Raw genomic sequence first — 22,929 nt, forward strand, 5'->3', positions numbered from 1 at the left:
CCCTCTTCCCACAGACATTTTCCATCCCGGGAAACTGGACAGCTCTCTCCCAGCCATGTGCTGTGCGGGCAGAAAAACTCAACATTTTGCACGTGTGGCTGAGGGTCTCCGGGGCAGGGTTAGGGACAGCTATGTCAGCATGCTTTTCATTTCCACTACACTTTCACACTGGCTCACTGATGCCTGTAATGACCATGTGAAAAGAGAAGGTCTTGTCTGTAACACAGCAATATAGAACCTATCTAGATTATAATGCTGTGATAGTATCAGGATGATACTATTTCACCTATTTTCTAATATAGATGTAATGATGTGTAAGCAAACTAAGAGGGTAGAACACAAATAGCCTATAAGATAAACTATTATAAAAAAAAATCAAAACCTGGCATCATTGGGTAGATTCCCAGGAGTGGGTTACGTGTTACATCTAATTTTGGCTTGAGGAAAGTCCATACTAATTTCCACAGTGGTTAGACTAGACTATGGTCCCATCATCAGTTTATAATGATTCCCCTTTGGTCCACATGCTGCGTATTTGTTGTTTCCTCAGCCAGTGCCATTCTCACTAGGTAGGATGGAATTGCAATACTGAATGAGAATGGTCTCCTTAGGCTCATATACTTGAATGCTTGCTCTGTAGTTAGCGGAACTGTTTGGGAAGGATTAGGAGGTGTGGCCTTGTTGGAGGAGGTGTGTCACTGTGGGTGGGCTCTGGGTCTCAGAAGCTCGCTCCATTCCCAGTTAGCTCCCCCTTTCTCCTTCATGCTTGTGGAAGAGGATGCAAGTTCTCAGCTATTGCTCCAGCACTGTGCCTGCCTTCCAGCACGCTCCCTGCCATGATGGGCATGGACTCTAACCTTCTGGAACTGTGAACTCCAAATTAAATCTCTTCTTCTATATGTTGCCTTGCTCATGGTGTTTTAATGACAGCAACAGAAAACTAAGACAGTTAGGGATGTTGAACAACTTTTTCCTGTGTTTATTGGGCATGTATACTTCACGTGTGCAGAACTGTCCGCCTGGGCTGAGACAAGACGTGGAAGCCTCTGCTTCCAGGGTTCAGTGAGAAGGCAGGCAGAAACTTGAGTGCACTTGGCAACAGACCACAGTCCCAGGAGAATCAGCAAAAAGAAATGGGGAGTGTTTCTCCGCCATTGCTTCAGCTGGATACTGTCCTCATCTTCCTCTCTAGTGACCACTGTGTCTCCCTCTCATTGTCCTTACCTCTTCCCTCCAGCCTGCCAGAACCAATCTGGGGCTGACCGGAGCCAGGCACAGGGATGAGGTGGCTGCATTCAGTCCTGGCTAGAGAGACCATGTATTATAGCCCCAAACACCGGCCTAGTGATTGGCGGCAATCAGAATATAACCCACGCGCTGGATACAGTCTGTGTTTGATCCATTGATTGCTCTTAAAATTTCATTTCTATTTCTTGGAAATGGCCAAAAGCAATATTTAGTTGCTGTTTCTCACCCTGACGAATTACCAAAGTAAATAATGCTGGCCCCTGAGGATAATAATTTAGCCATTTGGAGTGTAGGAGAAAAAGGAGGGGAATGACCAGCAAGCTTTATGTTTTGTTCTTGCGTCTTGATTTGAAGTTATTTATTTATTCTTAATGGTGAGGGAAGTAATGTTGGGGAGAATTATCTACATTTACCTGATAAACTAAAACTCTGTTTGCTAATATAAAGAATGAATCAGGTTCAGTTTACTGTGGCTGAAGGTGATTTCTTGCTTCAGTGTTTAATCTACATTGTCTTTTACCCAATAGCTACCGTAAATCACAGCTTGCCTTTCAGATGCATTTGGCCTGGAATGTAAGACTGATAAAAAAAAAAAAAAACAAACAACCCACCAACACATAAATGCAGAGACCATTTTACAAAGCTCAATTACACCAGCATAATGAGAAACACCACATTTCTCATAAAAAAACAAAACAATAAATAAAAGGTGGGCTTTCTGTCAACTGCACAGAGACAGCATCGAGAGAGGTTCGGAGGTGGGAAGTTCTTACTACACATCCAAACCGCAGTTCAAACATATGGCGACTGCAAAGAAAGACGTCACCTCTCAATGGCTGGCCTGTCACCTTCAACATTCGTGTCTCTTTGAAAAGTGTGACTATTTAAACCAGTTCTGACTTATCCCCATTTATGCAGGAAGAAGCCATCACCGCTAACAGGGTGTGAGAAGGAGGATTATGGTCCCAAGAGTCTTCGGGTGACGTTAGCAAGACGGGGCTCAGTGGATAGCCAGAGCCCGTGCATCTGGAAGTGTGTTACAGGCAATTTCTAAACTTCCCAGGGAAGAATTTCCTCCTAATCACTGGAAGGTTTTGATGGCTAGTATGATTTGTGGCACACACTCAATGTAGACAGATGAGGGTGGCCGGTGGCCAGTTGTGCCTGGGCAGGCAGGCCGCATACACAGAGCAGTGCTGGGCATGGCATGGAGCTAGACATCTTCCTCTTCCTCTCCAAGTATTACTTACCCTGAGTTTTCGGCCGAACACATTGACTTTGCCTTGGGCTTGCTCTTTCCGGAATCTCCATTCTACCAGATTCTGGCCATTCTCACCAGGGAGAGTCATGTTTCTTTTGGCCACTGTGGGATTCGCGGTACCAGCCAGGACGTGGGGCTCTGTCTGGTAATGTGAATCTAGACCGCTGGCGTAGATGATTCGAAGGGAGCCGTCGTAACCAATCTGGTAACTGTTTCTTAACTGGTCTAAAAAAAAAAAAAAAAAATGAGAAGCAGAAAACGTGAGCTATTCTGCCTCTACTGAACATCTGACAGTCGTGCATTCAGAACTGATACATATTTCCAAAACAGTTGAGGCCCACTAATAAAAACAAAAGGCACGCTTAGTGATGTTGTTATGGTCTGGAGAGCCAGTGTCCCCTCAAAAATGATTCAGGTGTCGGGAGCCTGGTCTTGAGTTTGCGACGTTAGTTTTGGAGTCTCTGATATTTCAGGTAGTACCTGTCTGAAGGGACACGTCACTGGGCCAGGCATCTGATATCAACTTACCTTCCTCCTCTTCTCCCCCTCCCTCTTTTCCTCTCTTCCTCCCCTTCCTTTGCTCTCCCCTCCCTCCTCATCTCCTTCCTGTACACCACGAGGTGAAGAGACTCCTCTACTCTGTGTTTCTACCGCCGTGATGTGATGTCCTGCCCAATCACACGGGCAAGCAGCCATGGTCTGACACCTATGGAACTGGAAGCCGAACAAATCCTTCCTTCCGTCCCTTCTATCACCGTATTTTATCATGTTGGTGAAAAGAGGAATGGGTACAGATGTCCTTCCAGAGAGTAACAGGACAGCTTGGACTTCTGCTGTTTCAGGCTACCAGAGTTTTGGCTGAATATCAGAAGCAAACCTTGGGAGAATTTAAAAGTACCGATAACCTTAGTAGATGAAATGCAGGTTCACTTTCTTTGGGATGTGCAGTAGACCACACACGTGGTCCTTCAGTAGGAGGAGTCCCCTCCTCTATGTACATCCTGTTGTCTTTTGTCAAAGACACCGTGGAAAGACCAGCAGCCATAGCTTGCATACTCAAAATATAAAGTGATATTCTCCCCCAAAACCGACTTTTAAGAAAAGGGACCCACCTAATGTTTTGTGTAAAAAAACCCTTTCACGTTATAGACTAGTGTCTCTGTCTCAGTGCCAGACTTTGGAATAATATAGGGCCATTCGGAGAAGAAACACAAGAAATATTTCTTTAGATGATTGCAGAGGTTGCCTGATGGGTAAGTTTTTAAAAAGGAAAAAAAAAAAATGAAACACACAAACAAAAACAGCAAGTCAGTCCAAACCAAACCCAAGCAAACTAAGAGAGGTTTAAGGCAGGTTTAGTAATTGTTCCAAGCTGTGAAAGAGTTCAGATATTACATAAACAGGTTCTTGGAATGTGGGGTAAAATCGCCATCCTGTGTGGCTTCGAATACCACACTACAGTGGATCACGGCACCTCACCTCAAGTGACTGCAGGGAGATGGCCGAGAAGGCATGCTCTAAGAAACTGTTGGAGGACCCAAAACAGGTAGAGAGACATGTTTCAAGAGCTGGAATTACAATGTTATATTAAAGAAGAATGGAAAAAGATGTTTTTTCAAGGCTGGCATTATTTTATACACGATACGATGCGTGCGTGTGTGTGTGTGTGTGTGTGTGTGTGTGTGTGTGTGTGTGTACATATAACACTGCCTGCAGGGCCTTGATCATTTCACCCATGTCTCTAAATATTTCTACTTTCCCTTCCCCTCATCTGGTTTATCTTAGAGCAGGAAGGTCTGAGTTCTACTTGGGTGCTACTGATAGCTTGCTCATTAATTCATTTCAAATTCTGCTTTTTGCCTTTACCTTGAACCATGGTGTAGAAAGAATCGATTGACGACAAATTGGAAGTGATGCTGACGTCCTCGTCCCGGCTGGATGACTCAATGTCCACGGTGATAGCCTTGTCCATGTCCCCATGTAAGTTTGTAACCACGCCAGTCGGAAAGGTAACGTTCGTTAGGCGACCTTCACTGTCATAGCTGAATGAGAGAGGGATCGTGTGGTGTTAACAAGGAAATGGCTGCCACTTCCTACCTATACATTTAAGGCACACCGGCATTAGCGGCACAAATTTGGAGGAGTGTTTGTCTTTGTGCATGAGCTACGCCGAGTGAGGACTTCAAACACGCTTTGAAGTAATCAGAAGCCTGTTGAACACAGAAAAACCTCACTGGTGAGAGCGGGGGTAAACAGAATGTTCTCCATCTCAGCATTTTAGTCTTTGAAGTGTGACCAAAACCCACCTGCACATCTAATTTGCTGTTTCAAAGGGAACATGTTTGCTGATATTAAATTCCTTAGTATTCCTTCATATTTTCCACCAAGTAGACTCAATTTGCTGCTCCGTGCTATTAAAATTATATCAACTAAGCCCTCCATGACTGTGCAACCTGCACACACAGGCACTCCCTTCACACACATTTAAAGTATTATTTTAGCATCTTGAGACATTTTTAACACATTAACTAGAAGAAGAAGAAAAAAAAAGCCTTTTAAAGACTTTTTTTGGACAGTGTTGGGGCTGGTACCCAGAACCTAGTGAAAGCTGGCAAGTGCTACATCACTAAACTGCATCCCTAGCCCTAACGACTAAAAATTTCTCAGTGATTGACGTAGTTTACAGCGAACTAGGACTTTGGTGGTAGTGACGGTGATAACCTTTCTTAAAAATTACTGATTTTTTTTTTTAAGAGAAAGATTTGTTTTTAATTATGTATACCGATTGGGGTATGTGCACATGCACGTGGGTGCCCACAGAACACAGATGAAGGTGTAGGATCCCCTGGAGCTGGAGTTACAGGTGGTTGTGACTGCTGATGTGGGTACTGGGAACTGAAGTTGGGTCCTTTATAAGAGGAGCAAGTGTTCGTAACTGGTGAGTCATCTCTCCAGCCCTCAACTTCTCGTCTATGCTGCTAAATTTAGGGCTGTGTGCTATTCCAAGTGATTCATCATATTTAGTGAAATGAGATACAGTATTTCCTGACATTTGACAGTTCTTTGATATTTTATTACATGCTTATTGTTTAGCATACAAATATGGGAAACTTATTTAAACGCTAGGGTCCATTTTATTTATTTATTTATTTATTTATTTATTTATTTATTTATTTATTTATTTATTTTGTTTTTCGAGACAGGGTTTCTCTGTGTAGCTTTGTGCCTTTCCTGGAACTCACTCTGTAGACCAGGCTGGCCTCGAACTCACAAAGATCCGCCTGGCTCTGCCTCCCAAGTGCTGGGATTAAAGGCGTGCGCCACCACCGCCCGGCTCTAGGGTCCATTTTAAATGTCATGCTGTGATAATAAAAATGTACTACAGGACCAACCCTTGACTGAGAATTCAACTTTTCTGAATTTTCCACTTGTGATGTCACCAGAGAAAAATAAAAAAAAAAAAGACTACCACATTATCTGACTAGGGAAAGGCAAATTCAAAGTTCTCCATGAAAATTTTGGAAGCTCCCTTGTAGCAAGCTCGGAAGCAGGGATAGTGGGGAATGGATATTTTTAGAGGAAGACAAAAATGGCCAGGGGCGGGCAAACATACAATCATAACAATAGGTATAAATACAGAGCAATATGGAATGCAGAGTAGACAAGCATGCGAATGTTGTTTGTAGTTAGAAGACGGCGAGGACAGAGGTCTGCTCCATGCCTGGTGTTGTGCTGACCCATTAACTCAAGAGGGCTCAGGGTCAGCGAGATCTCGCGTTTGACTGACGTGGTCTGACAGCCGGCCACGCGGCTGCTGCGGTGGGAATGGGCACTCAGGAGGAAGAGGGGAGAGATGGAGGACCAGAGGATCGGACACACCATTAAGTGTCATCATTACTTGGACTCAGAAACGGGCAGCGCCAAAGAAACAGAGCAGACATCCTTCCCTCCTCAGCAATCCCGGAGCCCCGAGCAGATTAAGACATAAGTGAAAGAAATCCAAAATAGTTTACTGCTCTCACTGCTTTCCTGAAGATATTGATCTCGAAATAAGCAGGCACAGGCTCATTCACACGGCAAAGCGGAGACACAGAATTATGGACAAAATCGGTCTCCAGTCGAGGCTTACATTCAGTATAATTCTTGCATCACATTGTACTGCTCACAGTTCCCGAGTCCTTTAGAAATTAACATCCTGTTCAATGCTCTTACAGAGAGATCATTCTGTACCGCATCAGCCCTCCCCCGTCTTGTAAATGGGAAGATGACGATGATGTGGCTAAGTCACTTGTTCAGGCTCTCCTGGCTGAGCTGCCAATGGAATTGTCGGGCACCTGACCTCAGGCCCATTGTCCTTTCTGTAAATCACAGGGCCCGATTCAGAGTTGAGAACTGTGCTTTACACACGTGATCCTACTCGAAAGCAGTGTACCAATTCATTCTGGCTGCGGCCGCTGACCTGCCCTTTCGCTGGTTTATATTTCCCAGCCCCACTCAATCTCGAGCAGAAACTTCACCTTTCTCCTGCTTTAGAAAGCATTTTGCCAACCTTTGACTGGATGCTCTCACTGGCTTGCCACTCATTCCATTTCCTGCTGGGCAGGCATTTTCTATCACAGGAGGTTGAGCACATGGGGATGCAGCCCAGGATGCCGAGCGTTCAAACGGCAACCTGTTAGCCTTCGGTTCTTTGGGAAATAGAAACACAAGTAACCTTTGCAGACAGTGTGGTTAGAATGACAGAAGGCTAAGCCCGCTCCCCGATGGCTCAGCTTAACAGTTTGGCCCTGGAAGTTCTGAATGCGTGCCTGCCAACAAACGGCCTAAACCTAAGTTAAAGCATTAACAGGACTAAAGTGTGTGAAGAAGGAAGGCCGGGAATGAGTAAGAGCTCTTCCTGTCTAGCTACCCATCAGTTTCTGAATACAAGGGCACTGAGAACCCAAAGAGAATACAAAATAGTCACGTATGTGAAAGTTTGCCTCCTAACAGTGAGTGTCCCTCGGGTACTAGGGATCCCCAGAGGGACCAGAATGTAGGCAGAGATGTCTCCAGCTGGAGCAGCCAGTGGGGACCTCCTTGAGGTGACCTCTGCTATCAAGCCTGGATAACAGAGATTTCCACAGGCAGACCAGGCCTGGGTGGGGTAGGGGGGAAGGGAGTTGGGGGTACTGGGGGTCTTGGACATACAGCAGTGAAGCTGTTAGGACAGGGAGAGAGGTAAGTTAGTCACTGAACATTAAGGGGCTGGGAGTCTTCACAGCAGAATTCTGTAGGAGAGTCAGACCTTGAGCAGGCTTCAGCATGGGGATGGGGCATTGAGGAAGGTTTTTAGGAAGCAAAATTTTCATGAGGCTGACGTGGTGAGTAGCACTGAGAGAGCTTATGAAGGGGCCAGGCAGTGGGAGCTCCCTAGACTTGATGATTACACAAAACAGCAAAAACACTGTACCAACACAGGGCTTTTAAGTAAAGAGCTACCATCTTTTACTGCACTGTTTCATAAATAAACAGTATTCAATCAGACTGAAGGCAGAACGGGCCTAATTTCAGGCCAAGAAATAGCTGGTCAAAAGGAATACACTCTGGGGTTGAAAACATTTAGGACTCTCCCTTGCTTATCACAAGGGACATGGGGGTGGTTACTCCTGTGTGTACTTGGATGTTTATTTTTGATGAAGCAGGGCCAACTGGGTAGACATGATTGGACAAGACATGTATGACCTGATGGCAATGAACGAAGAGACCAGAAAAGCAAGGCCTCTGTTTGTTCAGATTCGATCAGTCTCCCTAGGCAGGGCCTGCAATGAGGGTCTTGTGGCCTACCTGAAGAGCAGAAAGGACAGAGAGGGCCCCTTGGGTATCACAAGGAGAGGAGCCACAGTTCCTGTGACCCATCTTGGGGGAAGAGGACTTCCAGGTTCTATGACATGCTTCTGTCGTGAAGGGAGGAAGGAGAAAGGAAGATGGGAAGTGGTCAGGACTTTTCCAGTCTCCTTCAATTTAAGGCCCTCAGCACGATAAAGCCAGGCCTTCGGGTGTGGCGTTATGAACCCCCACAAAAGCACCATGAAAAGAATTGTGTCATCCTTAGCTTTTCATTTCGGTGTAGATCCGTGAAGAGTTTCTCACAGAGTAGGACCTTTGTCAACAGAAGTGAAAATGAGACTTTAAAATGACCAGAGGATTCTGGGTAAGGAGTTGAAACAAAAGAATCAGTTCTCAAAAAAAAAAAAAAAAAAAAAAAACTAATTTTCAGGCAATGTAGCAGCAATAACCCACTGGAACGCTCTGAGAGATCAGAGACCTTTCCATCTAATCCACAGACTGCCGGACACTGCCCCGGCTACGTGCAGCTTTGCAGTTCTGCTTAATGTTAGTGGCTTGGCCTCGCTGCACTAGACCTCCCCAACTCGTTCGTATATTAGAGATGTAGCTTTTCTTTTATTAGCCCTTTGAATTTACAATGCAATAGGCTCTAGGGAATTTGAATAGAACATCAACTTCATGCTCACTGCTCCACTCATCTGGTAGCCTCCTCGCTCCAGCTTCATCACACAGCACATTCTTTTCTGCTCCCAGCTGACCCCTCTTCACAAAGGACTCAGCTTGGAAAAGACACTCTCCCTCAGGCTCTTACCGACCTTTTGCTCCAGCAGCAATGGGGTACCCTTTTTATGGTTATCTATTTATTTGACTTTAATTTTGATTGCATTTTTGCCTAGACTTGCTACTTTAGCTTTTGGAGAGCATTTTCAAAACTCTTTTTATGTTTCCTACGCAGCAAGATTATTAGTAAATGCCTCAGAGTCATAACCTCAGTCATCCCCAGTTCTTATCCTGAGATGAAATCTCTCTCCTTTCCATTTACAGACGTGAAGTGCGCAGCTCTTCATTTTTCCTTCATAATTTCACATACTTACTCTCCCATTCCCACAGCTGCCCCGGACTTGGACAACTGGTCTACCTGCCTCTCCCCACACTTACTGGTAAATATCTGGAACGCTATGATTATAATACTCCTATGCGTAAATATCTTCAGTAGATTGCCACTTGAGAGAAATGCTGACTAAGCGATCCTCTCAACAACTCTATGCCAATAGACTTGTGATATGGTAAATTACTCAAGTGGAAACCATTTGCAGTTTTCCAAAACTTTAGAACTTGCTTGACTTCAGTGCTTCTGTTAATGGGTTCTTTAGTAGAATGTTCAAGTATAGTCAGAGATGGGCTTTCTCATCTTCCTAGAATCTTCTACTATTAGCCTGTTCCATTTCTCAGTAGGTATATGGATTGGCTCCTAGACTTGAATCACAGTAAGCTTTCCCTGAAAGACTCATGGGCCCTGTGTTTCACTGTCCATCTTCTACATCTGTTAGCTTAAATTTCCTTTCACATGAGGCAAATGAAAACAAAAACAAGAAAATCTACTCATTGTTGCCACCTGCTATGACAATTTTCTCTATATAATGCTAATTTAGTACAACTTATCCACCACTATGGTAAGTGATACAATTACCACCCCATCAGAACTGAAAGAGAATGCAGGAGTCACTCCTTGATTCTCAGTCCCGATGAAGGACATGTGAACCAACAGCAAAATCAGAACAGGACCCATCTATACTTGGATGGTGGGCTGCTTTGGCATTCTGATGTTAATAATATGATTTGTAACATTAAGCCCAAGATTTTACATATAAGTATTTTTTTAAACAATTATCTCCGAGATGAATTATTATTTCTTCTCAAGCCAACAGCAATGTTGCCCACAGGAAATCCTCAAAAGTTGGGAAGAGATTAGAAAAAGCAGCTAACATCATGATAAGCAGAGGACTCATGACTTCAAGGTGACAGGGCCTTCTCATATGTACCTATTGTCAACGTGACAGGGGAAGAGAAAAAGAAAGACCCAAGAACGCACTGTTTTGTTTCTCCATGACTTTTCTTTCAAGGGCTGAGAGGACCTTGAGACAGGGATGTGAACAGACAGGAGAGGGTGGGCTACACCAGTTTCAGTTTCTTTGCTTGGTTGAGTTTCCTTAGGAGGTCTCTTGTAAGGGCCAGGGTCTAACCTGTGCTTGTTCCATGAAACCAGCAAGGGCAGCGGCCTGCAGACACTCTGCCTTCTCTCCTTGCCCTGAACTCTCCAGATTACATGAGTTCAGAGGAGATGGACGACAGCATCCTTTCCTCTGGTACCTCAGGCCTGGCCCTTTGGAACATGGAGCACAGTGAGAGATGGCCTCAGGAGCCATTCTGTTTTTTCAAGAATCAAACTCAAGAAAGGTGACCCAATGCCTCTTTCTCTGCATAGTCCTAACCTGTAGAGGAGAACCGACAGAGTGCTAATGCACCGGCCTTGAGACACAGTCATCTAACCAGGGAGGTCCAGAAATAGCTCCCTTAGGGGTTCAAAGGCTTCTGTGCAGTCCCCTCCCACCTTTTCAAACTGTGCACTGGCTGAGGAACATGGACACTTATGGAGGTTTTGAAATGTAGAATTGCTAGACAGTTCATCATGAGGAATTTTTGCTCTCTATATGCCTTCATCATCCTGGATGTATTCCAACAGTTCTAGAAGTGGGCAGAGGGCAAACTCATCCTCTTTTGTTCTCTTTGTATTCTTGTTCTTACACACACACACACACACACACACACACACACACACACACACACACGGACCCAATGCCCAGGAAATGGATGTGTGTGAGGAAAAGGGATCAGGAGAAAACTTTCTGAAGGTAAGTATTCAATTTACAAAGAAATTTCGTTTATCACTGAGTGGTTGTTGTTATCACCAGCATAATAACACATAAGATTCTCCTTTCAACAGAGATGCAATATGTATCATTGTTTCAGCAAAGGAAATCTGGTAGCTTTTAGTAAATGTTTCTTATGGGATAAGCGTTAACAGAGGCCAAGAGAAATTGGAAGAATGGTAGAATCACAGATTTGTTCCAGTAAGAAGGAATTTTTTCATTACTAAGGAACCTTTCATTTCATAAATAAGGGTGGTTCTGTGGCTTGCCAAACATCACAGTTGGAAACTGGTCCTGGAGTCAAGGTTTTTACTCTAGTCCAGAGCCTTTCCCATTCAACCACAGCTTTTTCACAGGGGGCATAATAAGGTAAAGGAAGGAGGAGGAGAAGGGGGCAAGTAGAGAACAGAAAAAAAAAAAAGTCACAGGGAACCAACGACACATCAATGGCTCGGAAAACCCAGGTGAGAATCAATGCATGCAAAGATAAACAATAGCAGTAGACTGTCGTTTACTTTACTATTTAGAACATCACTGTTCAGTAAGTGGGTAGACTCAGAATGTAAAAAACAAGGGGCCGCTGAGACTAATGTGATGTCTGTTCACCAGCTCTGAGAGGGGAAAATGAATACTGTTCAGTTTCAGAAGGGAAGAGAAACTGTGGGCCTCAGGCAGACGAGGAGTACCAAGGAGAATTGGAGAACAGGGCTGGGGAGCTAGTTCAATTGGTGGAGTGCTTGCCAGGCGGGCATGAGGACTCCAGTTCAATCCCAGGCCAACAAAGCTAGGTGTTGCTATGCTTGTAACCAGCGTGCTGGAGGAGTAGAGACAGGCAGAACTCTGGGGCTGGCTGGCCAGCCTGGTCTACTTGGGTAGACTTGGCAATAGGAGGCTCTGTCTCAAAAAGAAAGAGTGGATGGCGCCTCCTGAGGCATGACTCTGAAAGGTGTTCTCTGACCTCTGTACCTGTGTGCACATATGTGAACATGCGTGCACACACACACATTAAAGAAACACAGAAAGTGATATCATGTACAAGGAGAGGAGATTTGAATCGGGTCTCCAGAAGGTGGATCCTTGAGTGTTTCCTACCTTACTTCTACAGGGAAGTTCAGACTGGCACGTCATGATTCACAGCAAACTGCCCTGCCACTGGTAACCAGACCTTCTACATTCCTTTTCACTGTCATTTCATTCACTCCAAGTTTACTTCTGTTAGTAGCTCCCATAATCACATCTGCATCTCAAGAGCTGGTTTTCCCCTAAGATCTAACCAGTATTATTTCTTCCTCCTTCTTTTATTATTATTTTTAAGACTATGTTTAGCTAACTTCCTGTGGCTGGTCTTGAACTACTGGTCTTCTTGGCTCAGTCTTCCAAGAATTGAGATAAAGGTGTTCAATAACACACAAGTCTCCAGATGTTTCGTCACATGTAACACAGTACCACGGGGACTTACATTCATAACTTCCAAATCTGAACGCCCTGTGTATTTCTGGTGTTTTCCTACCTACTTTGCCAACCATGTTGGGAAAACAGGGAGCTCTTGGCGAATTCTCCCATTTATTCATCTCCTGATGATTAATTCATTTCAATTTGTGATTAGTACCTAGTCTGGATTCAGCCCTTCACTTCTTATTCCTAACTTTCTATTTCTCCCTGTACCTTCTACTCTTCTCCCTTAAGCCCATGCTTACACGGTCACCAAACTGACCATGTGGCTTCCCTGCTAAATTCCCCAAAGTGCACCTTTTCTACCCAGGGTGGAAGATTCCCCAAGTGGTCCAAATCCTTAGCATGTCACTTAAGCCCTACTTGAGCAGAAGCACGCTAGTTCGAATCCTGCCATGCTCGGCCTGCCCAGTCAAGGCTTAGGCCGGGTCTACCGCTCCACCACCTCCTGCTAACGTTTATCTGTACCTTCAGACGTCGCTTCACTGAGATGTGTATCTTGTCTACTCTTGTTTCCAGTCTGACTTGGATGAGCATCCTGGTTGCCCGCACTGCCTGCTGAATAACACTGTCTTAGCACTTAACACACTTGCAAGTATTTCTCATCTGTTCAGAGCCTAGCGGATGCCGAACTTGCCTATTCTCTAGCACCTGCCATCATTCATGTAGAAGGAATATGTGAACGATGCCCGGAAAGGAGTGGCTAAGTGCGAAACGTTCCCTGACCGAAGGGCGTGGACAAAATTCTCACCTCACTGGAGCCTCAGAGACTTGAACTATTTAACAGTTTGCTAACCACATTGCTGTTGTAACGCAGCATTTGGGAATGTTTCCTTTTCCTGGAGATGGCTTAACTACTCTTTTAAAATGGTCTCCCAGAGGGTAGGGTCAAGTGGGACACACCCATGTGGGACTAACTGTGGGTGAGGGGATATCTTTGTGAGATATACCTTAAAAATTATGTTAAAATTAAACCAGTAGCATATAAACGAAATGATCTTTTATTGACTAGGCACATCACAGATATGTATGTGAAGAGAAACTGCTGGTCATAACCCATCTCACTTATTCTAAATTAGAAATAATCGCTGCATATATGTGGCCTTCCTTTAGGTTTTCAGTTAGCCATCCTCCATGCTTTTTGGTTTCTATAGGAACAGTCTGATGCATTTAGATTCATGTTGATAGATGTATTAGAGGGCCATGTTGCTTCTCCACATTACAACATTCTTCGAATTTTGGGTTTATTACTACAGCATCTTCTTGGAGGAAAGTGTCTTTTCCCTGTATGTCTGCCTTGATAAGGACCTAACTCTTTCTTTTCGGGTTTGACATAGAACAAGGTCTTTCTTTCATCTGATGCTAGACTAACATTTGTTACATGCTTAAATTAATCAATCTACTTCCTATTTAAAAACCAACACTTTTTAGTCTTTGATTTTTATATACATTTTAATCAAAAGGCCTAGTTATGAAGAAAAAAGATCTTAATTTATATCAGACTTCCTTCTTTACCATATACTTAAATGGGGGAGAAAACAAATCCTTTTCTAGGTAGACCTGGAAAGTGATATTTCTTATTAATAAGAAATAAAAATAAAGATGATTTTTGTCTATGTATGAGCACTCACGCCGTGGCACACGTGTGGAGGTCATAGGATGGCTTTGTAGAATCATTCTTTTCCTTCTACCTATACACGGGCTCCAAGTATCGGCTCCTCAGACTTGGGTAGCAAACACCTTTACCTGCTGAGCCATCTTGCTGGCCCAAGGTAGTATTTCTTTACATCAGCATTTCTTTCTCTCTCTCCCCCCCTCTCTCTCTCTCTCTCTCTCTCTCTCTCTCTCTCTCTCTCTCTCTCTCCCTCCCTCCCTCCCTCCCTCCCTCCCTACCTCTCTCTCTCTCTCTCTCTCTCTCTCTCTCTCTCTCTCTCTCTCTCTCTCCCTTTCTCTCTCCCTCCCTCCCTCCCCCCTTCCCTCTCCCTCTGTGTGCCCCCAACTCAGATGCATAGGCTGACCAAACTTTGGGATGAACTTGAAGTCTGAGAAATCTGTTTTGACATGCATTGAGTAGGTGGGTTTACATGATGCGGTAATAATGACAGGCCGGAGGGACGCTGTGAGGAACTAAAAGCACGTGGGTGATGCCCGGTTAATTAATCTCTTTCTTAGGATTGATCTTAGGTCAGAGTTCAGGAGGGAAGTGAGATGTCCTCACTGGCTCTAGACATCCGGAAATGACTCCCAGGCCCAGACATATAAACAAGAGGCCTTCGCTATCCGCCATACTTCACTGGGAAAGCTGAAGGGCGAGGAGGAAGGAACGAGGGCTTCTACATGGGCCTTCATTTTACCACCTCAAAAAGGAGTTGGAGCCGGGCGGTGGTGGCGCACGCCTTTAATCCCAGCACTCGGGAGGCAGAGCCAGGCGGATCTCTGTGAGTTCGAGGTCAGCCTGGTCTACAGAGTGAGATCCAGGACAGGCACCAAAGCTACACAGAGAAACCCTGTCTCGAAAAAGCAAAAAAAAAAAAAAAAGGAGTTGGAGACGATGCACAATTCCAGAAAACTCTCAATTGTCAATCTGTAGCTCTGTGACAGGGAAAAGGGAACGCTATCCTGATCTGTCCACGTGAGAGTCTCTTCTCGAACGACGTTTAGAGCAGCCAGTGTCTGTCTTAGAGGTCTTCAGGTAAATTATCTGATAATTGCTTCGCAGGGGAAGCTGACGAAGTGCCGTATGAGGCTATCAGAGCACCTCCAACGCAGACAGTTGCTTTAAAGAGGGAAGTCCACATTTAGAGGCTGAATTACTCATTTTTTGAGCCATTATGGAGTAATTTAGCATCTCAAGAACATTAATTTGCTAAGTGGATCACACTGAAAGAGTTACTGTAACTTTGCTGCAAGGACACGTCTCCACATTAGAGCCGATGTGCCCGACTGAAAAACTAGTTACTGTTCTTGCTGGTTTTTTTTTTAATCTAGACTACAGAAAGGAGTTGGAATAAATCAAATATTGATGGAAGTATTGCCTTTATAGCGTTCAGGTGAATGTTTGAAATGTACCATAGTGACTATATTCAACTGTCTACATAGTTCTCACTGACTTCCTGATACGGGCAAAACGATTAGGGAATTAAACAGAACAGCAAACAATGGGAAACAGAGTTAGAATTTCCCCATGATTTCCAGTGACCTGCTGAGGAAATCGCTCCACAGTCGGCCCTGAGTTCCTACAGGCTGTCTTTCACCAAGGAAGAAAGACTGGGGGGAATATCGAAGGGAGGCTGAGAGCCGTCCATTGTAAGCTGCATTATTTGTAAAATGGGGACTTAATTGTTAATGCAGTTTGCGGGCAGAAATAACAACGACCTGTAGTTTGTCAGATGCTTTTCAAAGGAGGGCTGATCCTCAATTCTGTCAGGTGGAAGCTACCTCTAATCAGTTCCTACCTCAGTCAGTCAGTCGCGATCAGAGGGACGCCTGTGTAAGAACACAGCAGGGCACTACTGTTGGGTGATTCCATGTCAACAAGCAAGGACGCACCATTCCTAATTTGGAATAATTATCCTTGAGTTTTCCTACTTTATTTGTGTCTTCTGTATACTGCTTTGGATTAGAAAGTGCCCTAAGGGTACCCTAGCTGGCATTTATACCCCTCTCTTCTGTGAGGTCCCTTCTCCTGTACTCTCCCAGGGTATCAGAATAGGTGGGGGGTGGGGAGGGTTGTGGGTCTGTGCCATGGGCACAGAGTTAGGTTCATTATAAAGAAATGGTGCAGAAGCTCATTCTGAAATTGCAAAGCTTGAATGAGGGACAATAAAAAACCCAAATGAGGAGCTGGAGACCCATAGATACCTACAGAAATGGGCAAACACTGAAACTCATTTATTTGCTCTGTAAATCTGAATATAGCTCACAAAAGATCACACAGCTCTGCAAACACACAGCTCCAAATATCCAAACTCCCAAGACAGGAAAATTGCCACTAACTTGCTGATATGCATGTGCATATCAGTTAGAATTCATAGCTTTGTCTGTACGTTTTCTTCTTCTTTAGCCAGAAGAAGCGCCTTTAGATATGCCCAAACCCTTGTATTTTATGTGGGCAAGCAAGCAGAGAGCTGTGAAATGTCATTTACTAGTAAATAATTTATTCCATCGCCCAATTCCATACACCGGGCTTGCTTCTGTGTGCACTCAAGTGCAAGAACTATGGTTTCACTTTGGGTATGAGCTTTTTCAATAATACATTTTCAGCAGGTGAGATCTTTGTGGTCCCTCTGGAATGACTTTAGCTAAGAAATCATAGTCCAGGGTAATTGTTTTTAAAGAGTAGGATATGTTGCTGGGTGGCAGCGGTGCATGCCTTTAATCCCAGCACCCGGGAGGCAGAGACGGGCAGATCTCTGTGAGTTCGAGGCCAGTATGGTTTACGGAGCCATTTCCAGGGCAGCCTGGATTACAGAGAAAGATCCTGTCTGAAAAACAACCACCACAAAACCAAAAAACAAACCAAAAAAAAATCAAAGACATGTAATTAGGCTTTTTAGAGAAGAGTCACACAGTGAGCGGGCCTATTTTGTGCTGTCCAGCAAGTCAGGAGAAGGCATAGGCAACCACTCAGACACTCAGAGATAATTATTCAACCCCTGAGACATCAAGGCTGAGCAAAAGCCATCAGATGCTGTACTCTACCAGCTAATTTTTTTTTTATAACAGTCACAATAGGGACAGAATGACCCACGAGTACCATGGAGAGAAACCACTACAAGTCTTGTTTTGGAAATGAAGGCTCTTATGCTTACAAAACCATCTATGTACCTTAAATTAGAGGCACTTGCCTATCTTATTGGTGCTGATGAGAACTTCAAGTAGGGAATCAGCACCGCCCACCCTCTGCCCCCATCCTCTCTGGTACCTGGTACAACATACTGTGCTTGCACTGGAATGGAAAAATGTTCGCTTTCTTTTTATTTATTTTTCTTTTTTTGGAGGATAATTTTCTAATTATATTTATGCACAGAAAACTTCATGGTGTACATATAATGCAGGTTAGTGGTGAGTTCTTTGGCCTTTGCCTTTTCCAGCTTGGCGATGTGAGCCACAGACTCTGGACCCAACACATTGCCTCCCCAGTGGTGGTGGATCTCAATGTATCCGTCATTGCGATTGGGCCCGACAGCTTCCGCCAGCTTAGCCAGAGCACACAGAGTCAACCTTTGTGAAGGCCACAGTGGTGCATGTCTTCCTGCGCCCCAGCTGCCCTAGCCTGGCTTTCCTCTTGAGGTTGCGACAGAGGACCGCCATCTCGTGCCATAGGGCAAGCAGGAAGACCGGCAGCTCCATCGGATCTACATCGTGGGCAATCACCACCACCTGAGCCTTCTTGTTCTCCACCAAGGTGGTGACTGGATTGACCCTTGCTCAAAGGGCAGGGGGTTTCTTGGTGGGGACGTCCCCTTACCCAGCAGCTTTCTTCTCAGCAGGGGCCAACAGCCTTGCTCCCCCCACACCCCCTCCCTTGTCTCCGGCCTGGTGCTGCCAGAGAGCTGAAGGGGCTGGGTAGCTGTTTGCTGGTCCAGGACCTGAGGAACCAGTGATTGGCAGGAGGTATTTGAGCTGCTTCTAGAGGATGGCTCTTTGTTGCTGCAGCCTGATGTACCGGGGGACATTTGACAAAGCATGTGAGATCTCTTCTGGGTTGGATGTCTTGTCCAGCGCCGAGGTCCCTAGGCCTTTTCACAAACAGAGGAGTCAGAACTTTTGGCTTCCTATTTCTTCACAATGGCAGGGGAGGGGCCACCTTCTTCCCCCTGGGTATCTGCTCAGTTGGAGGAGAGCTTTCTTTTTAATTTTCCTTTGTTCTCTGCCACGCAGGCAAGGATCCCAAAGCCTATCGTGGTTTGCAAAGCAATCTTTCAATGAGTTTATCCCTAGCCCCTGCTTTTGTGAGACAGGACCTTGCTATGTAGTTCGAGCTGCTCTTGAACTTTGGGTGTACCCCAGACTGGTGTACCTTAAACTCCTAATTCTCCTGCCTCTGCCTCCTGATCACCGGGATGTACGGTACATCACCATAACCAGTTGTATATACAGTTCTTGCTGCCTTCCTGAAAAGCAGTATTTCAGAATAAAACGCTACCAATATGAAGTCTCTGTTTTTCTCATTCACTTATTTGAACAACAAGACAACTGAGGATGCTCTTATTTTATAAAGAAAAAGAAAACGAGGAAACAAGTACTATTGGGTAAACATCAAAAGATGGACAAGAAAAATGGGAAATATAGACATTTTCTGTATTAATGACTGGTGCAGGGGTTTGAACCATCCCCGAGAGCAGGAGATCATTTATACAGTAATTTTTTTTCCAAAGGAGCTTCGGGGAGCTAGGTTTTTATCAGACTCTACTCAATAAATGAATATTCACTCTACTACATCATTGGCGTCTGCCTCCAATCTTTCTTCAATGAAAAGCGTGGTGTGTGCACAGCAACATTCCATGAGTCGCGGGAGCCACGGACACAACAGATTGCATTAAAAAAAAATATTTTCCCATTTTCTTTGTACTCACACCAGTACTGCAAAAATGCTAATGGCATACTAAAGTTTATATCAACAACAACAACAAAACGATAAAACGAAAACACTCAAGGTAAGTAATTTGAACTCACTCTCCTTTAAAATGTCTTTGGCAGGAACTCTGGTAACCATATTTTTACAGTAGGCAAATCGATTGATTCCAGGTCTTCCATCTGTTTCTATTTGATAAAAGCTTTAATTTCCAAAACCTTTTTTAGATACCGGGCTAGCTGAGAATCTGGCCACGAAGAAGTGGGGATTTGGACTGAAAACTGCCATTTCTTACGGAAGGTATTTATGCCAAAAGATGATTAGAGGCCGTCCACCAGCTTAAGGGACCGGTGTGGTGAAAGTCACAGAAGACAGGTGTTTCTCACTTGGGGATGACTGTGTGTGTGTGTGTGTGTGTGTGTGTGTGTGTGTGTGTGTGTCCTGTTACAATCTCCTTGCGGTTTTGGTAAAACCCCGACCACCGTCAAAGCCATCCCACCCTTTCCTTTGTGAACTCACCGAGTGTCTTTCTGTGTCTGCCTTAGACACACAGGGCTACAAGCACATGAAGCAGAATATTACCAGGACGTCAGTTCACTAATAACTACAAAAGCACGGGGAGCCAGCTCTCTGTAGCTGTAAGGGAAAGGGTCCATGAGGAAAACTGCCGAGTCGCCCACGTGCATTATAGTTAGGACACAGGCTGGTGTCTAGAGGAAGAGGAAGGGTTAAAATGGTCACAGCTGTGACCATGAGGAAGATGAGGAAGAAGCCCTAGAGTTGGGTATGAGATAGGCAAGCTGGAAAGATGAGGAGGGATGGGGCTCTGGGCTCGTAATTGCAGGCAGGCTGGCTCCCCGAGTCCCTTGAGGAACACATGTAGGACATTCACTATTGTCCTTTCATATATCCTCGCTCTCTGTGGGGCTCACTGTGACAGACTAAATGGTAAGTGTAAGGATGGCTGCTAACAAGAAAAGACCATCCCAGACTATGCTGCAGACAAGCAGTTCAATGTGAGTTAACAGTCAAAGACTTCAGCCCTATCTTGGCTGGGACGGAGTTAACCCTGCCGTGGCAAAGCCACCAGCCGATCGTGTGACTTTGAGAACAAAGAGACTTTTAGTGTTATGAACAGCACTTGAGGCACCTACAAGGTCAGAGGGTGGTTAATGCCGGCCCAGCGAGGAACAGCTAGCAGACAGCCAAGGTCAACGTTGGAGTCAGAGATGGACGGAGCTGGGCCAACCACTCCTACCTGGGTAATTCATAAATAGCACATACTTATGGCCCTGGTTGGGCCAAGTGCAGATCATACGGTCCCTCCAGTGGCTTGGCCCACGATAGCCCGGAGATGGGCTGAGAAAGGTCCCAGCACTCTAAAAACAAACTGCATCATCTGGTCAGGGACTCAGAGGTCCCATCCTATCTACTAGGGGCACTGGCAGCAATTGTTTGTGAAGGTCAGGGTGCAGTAAGAAACCGTGGTCAAGGCTCCCGTGAGTGGAAGCGGGGGCTAGGTTTGCCCATTGCTCACCTCCAAGGATCACAGACAAAATGGGATGTTCTATGAGACTGGGTCCCGGAGGCCTGCCCCAAGAGGACAAGCTTCCCTTCTGTGCTCAGGCCTTGGAAAAGGGCCTTTGCAGGTTCTGACCCTTGGAAGAAGCGGCCTCTTTTGCAAGCACGTACAGAATAACAACAATAAAAACTATCTCATTCAGACCTAGAGATTCCGAATTCCTTAGGGTAGCTACTCTACTTTTCTGTACCTTTTCAAAAAGTATACACGCTTCTTGGCAGTTTTGAAAATTCTAATTTTGCTGAAAACATGTAGAGGAAGATAAACAATACATTGATTTTGAAAGTTAAAAATTTGAGATGAGGTTTTGCTATAGAGCTCATTCTGGCTTTTAACCCACTGTGTCTGTCCAGGCTGGCCTCAGACTCTGGGTCCACAGCCTGCTTCATCCTCCCGAGTGCTGGGATTATACACACATGTTATTGTTTTTTTTTTTAAATCAATACTTCTGTTAATTTTATTACAAAAGTAATTTGCAAATACTGTTAGGTCTAATATACTTTTAAAATACACCTGAGAGAGTTTGTGTGCGGTTATAGTTAAATACATATATACATACACATAGATATATGTATATATACACACATACATATGTGTATATACACACATATATGCATATATGTATATATATATTATAGAAGAGTATGTATTCTTTGTGTCACTATCATTTCTTAAAAAAAGTCCAATTTTTTTTTTTTTTTAAACTGTCCCACATCTACCCCGCTGATGGAGTGAACCCATTTCTCTGGTTGCCCAGGCTTGAGTGAATTTGGAGGCATTCAGTAAACGATCCTATGGGCTTCCAGCTCGTCTGTTGGTAGTCACCACATGGAGAACTGTGCAGTATCAGTTTCTGGACCGAACAAGGACATGTTCAAAAACGGCCCACAGAGCAGAGCTCGAGCCTTAAGACAGTACGGCACACTTAGCCCTGCTTTTCTCTCCCTGCTTTCAACTAAAGCGGGGCCCTCCCCGAGGCACCGCCATGGCTGAAGATCTTCTAATGAGGAGCGCTTTCCTGCCCAGGCCTATCTGACGGCTGCTCTTTCTCTCTGTGCCTTCTCCCTCTTCGGCTGACACAGCCTGCCATCACTTTGAAAGCCCCGCCAAAGGAAGTGCCTTCCATTAACTTCCAATTTATTCCTTTCCTAGTGCGATCCTGAAATGAGGGAAAGGCATGCTAAGAACAGAATTTTAATGTAATTCCACTGAAAAGGTTTGTTCCTCCGACAAAACCATGCTGCTGGGGGAACATGTGCTTTATTAAAAGGGAACCTGTCAAGAAAAGACAAGCCGTTCCCACTACAGGGGAACTAAGCTTTCTGTGTAGGAGCCATTCCAGAGACGTTGTACAGAAAATATTTGTGTACCGAGTGACTTTTTCTACTGACTTGTATTGTAATTTTAGTGGCGTGTTCTTGGAGAGAATGCTTCTGCTCCAGCATATCACTGTGAGGAAGCACACTAAAGGACTCAGAATATGCGTCCCGAGGCCTAGTTTGCATTTGTCAGCACGTCATCTAATTTCCCCTCCTAGCTTGTGCAACGTTAGTTAGTCAAGTGAACAAGCCATCGAAAACGGCTTAACCCAGGCACTCACGCTAAGGTACACACACCCTAAAATATACAACAGCTAATTTCCGGTCCACTCTCCCCGACCTCGCAAAATGTGACCGGAGAGCGTATCACCTGGGCCACTTCTCCACACAGACGCCCCCCGGCTTCAGAAGCCCCCTGACCTCCTCACGTGCTTTCAAACGGTGTGGTCAACGTCCTGCTTTGCCTTGGGTTGCAAAGTCCTTTAAAGTGTGGTTTATCTTCTCCAGTACCTGACTACGCAAAGCTAAGCCCTCTTATTTGATAAGAATAACATTTGCAGTACTGAGGTAACCAGCCAAGTCCACTGGAAGTGATTTTCAAAGTTTTTCTTCAAGGAAAGCTCCGACCACAGCCAGTTTTATCAGCCAGGCAAATCCAAACCCAGAGGGTTTAGGCCTAAAACTAAAGCTACGGATTGTTCTTTGAAAGGTCTGTCGCTAATCTGCTAAGT

General features: G+C 44.8%; 1 protein-coding gene across 1 annotated transcript in view; it reads right to left on the reverse strand.

Annotated features, from left to right (window-relative positions):
• Tenm3 (teneurin transmembrane protein 3) overlaps positions 1–22,929 on the reverse strand; it is a 181,138-nt gene that overhangs the window by 13,295 nt on the left and 144,914 nt on the right. The window contains exons 21-22 of the mRNA XM_059244770.1: positions 4,376–4,551; positions 2,499–2,734 (exon numbers count right to left, since the gene is read on the reverse strand). Of these exons, the coding sequence (XP_059100753.1) occupies positions 2,499–2,734; positions 4,376–4,551 (412 nt within the window). The remainder of the gene's footprint in view (positions 1–2,498; positions 2,735–4,375; positions 4,552–22,929) is intronic.

Source organism: Peromyscus eremicus, chromosome 17, assembly GCF_949786415.1.
Source record: "Peromyscus eremicus chromosome 17, PerEre_H2_v1, whole genome shotgun sequence".
Taxonomy (NCBI): Eukaryota; Metazoa; Chordata; class Mammalia; order Rodentia; family Cricetidae; genus Peromyscus; species Peromyscus eremicus.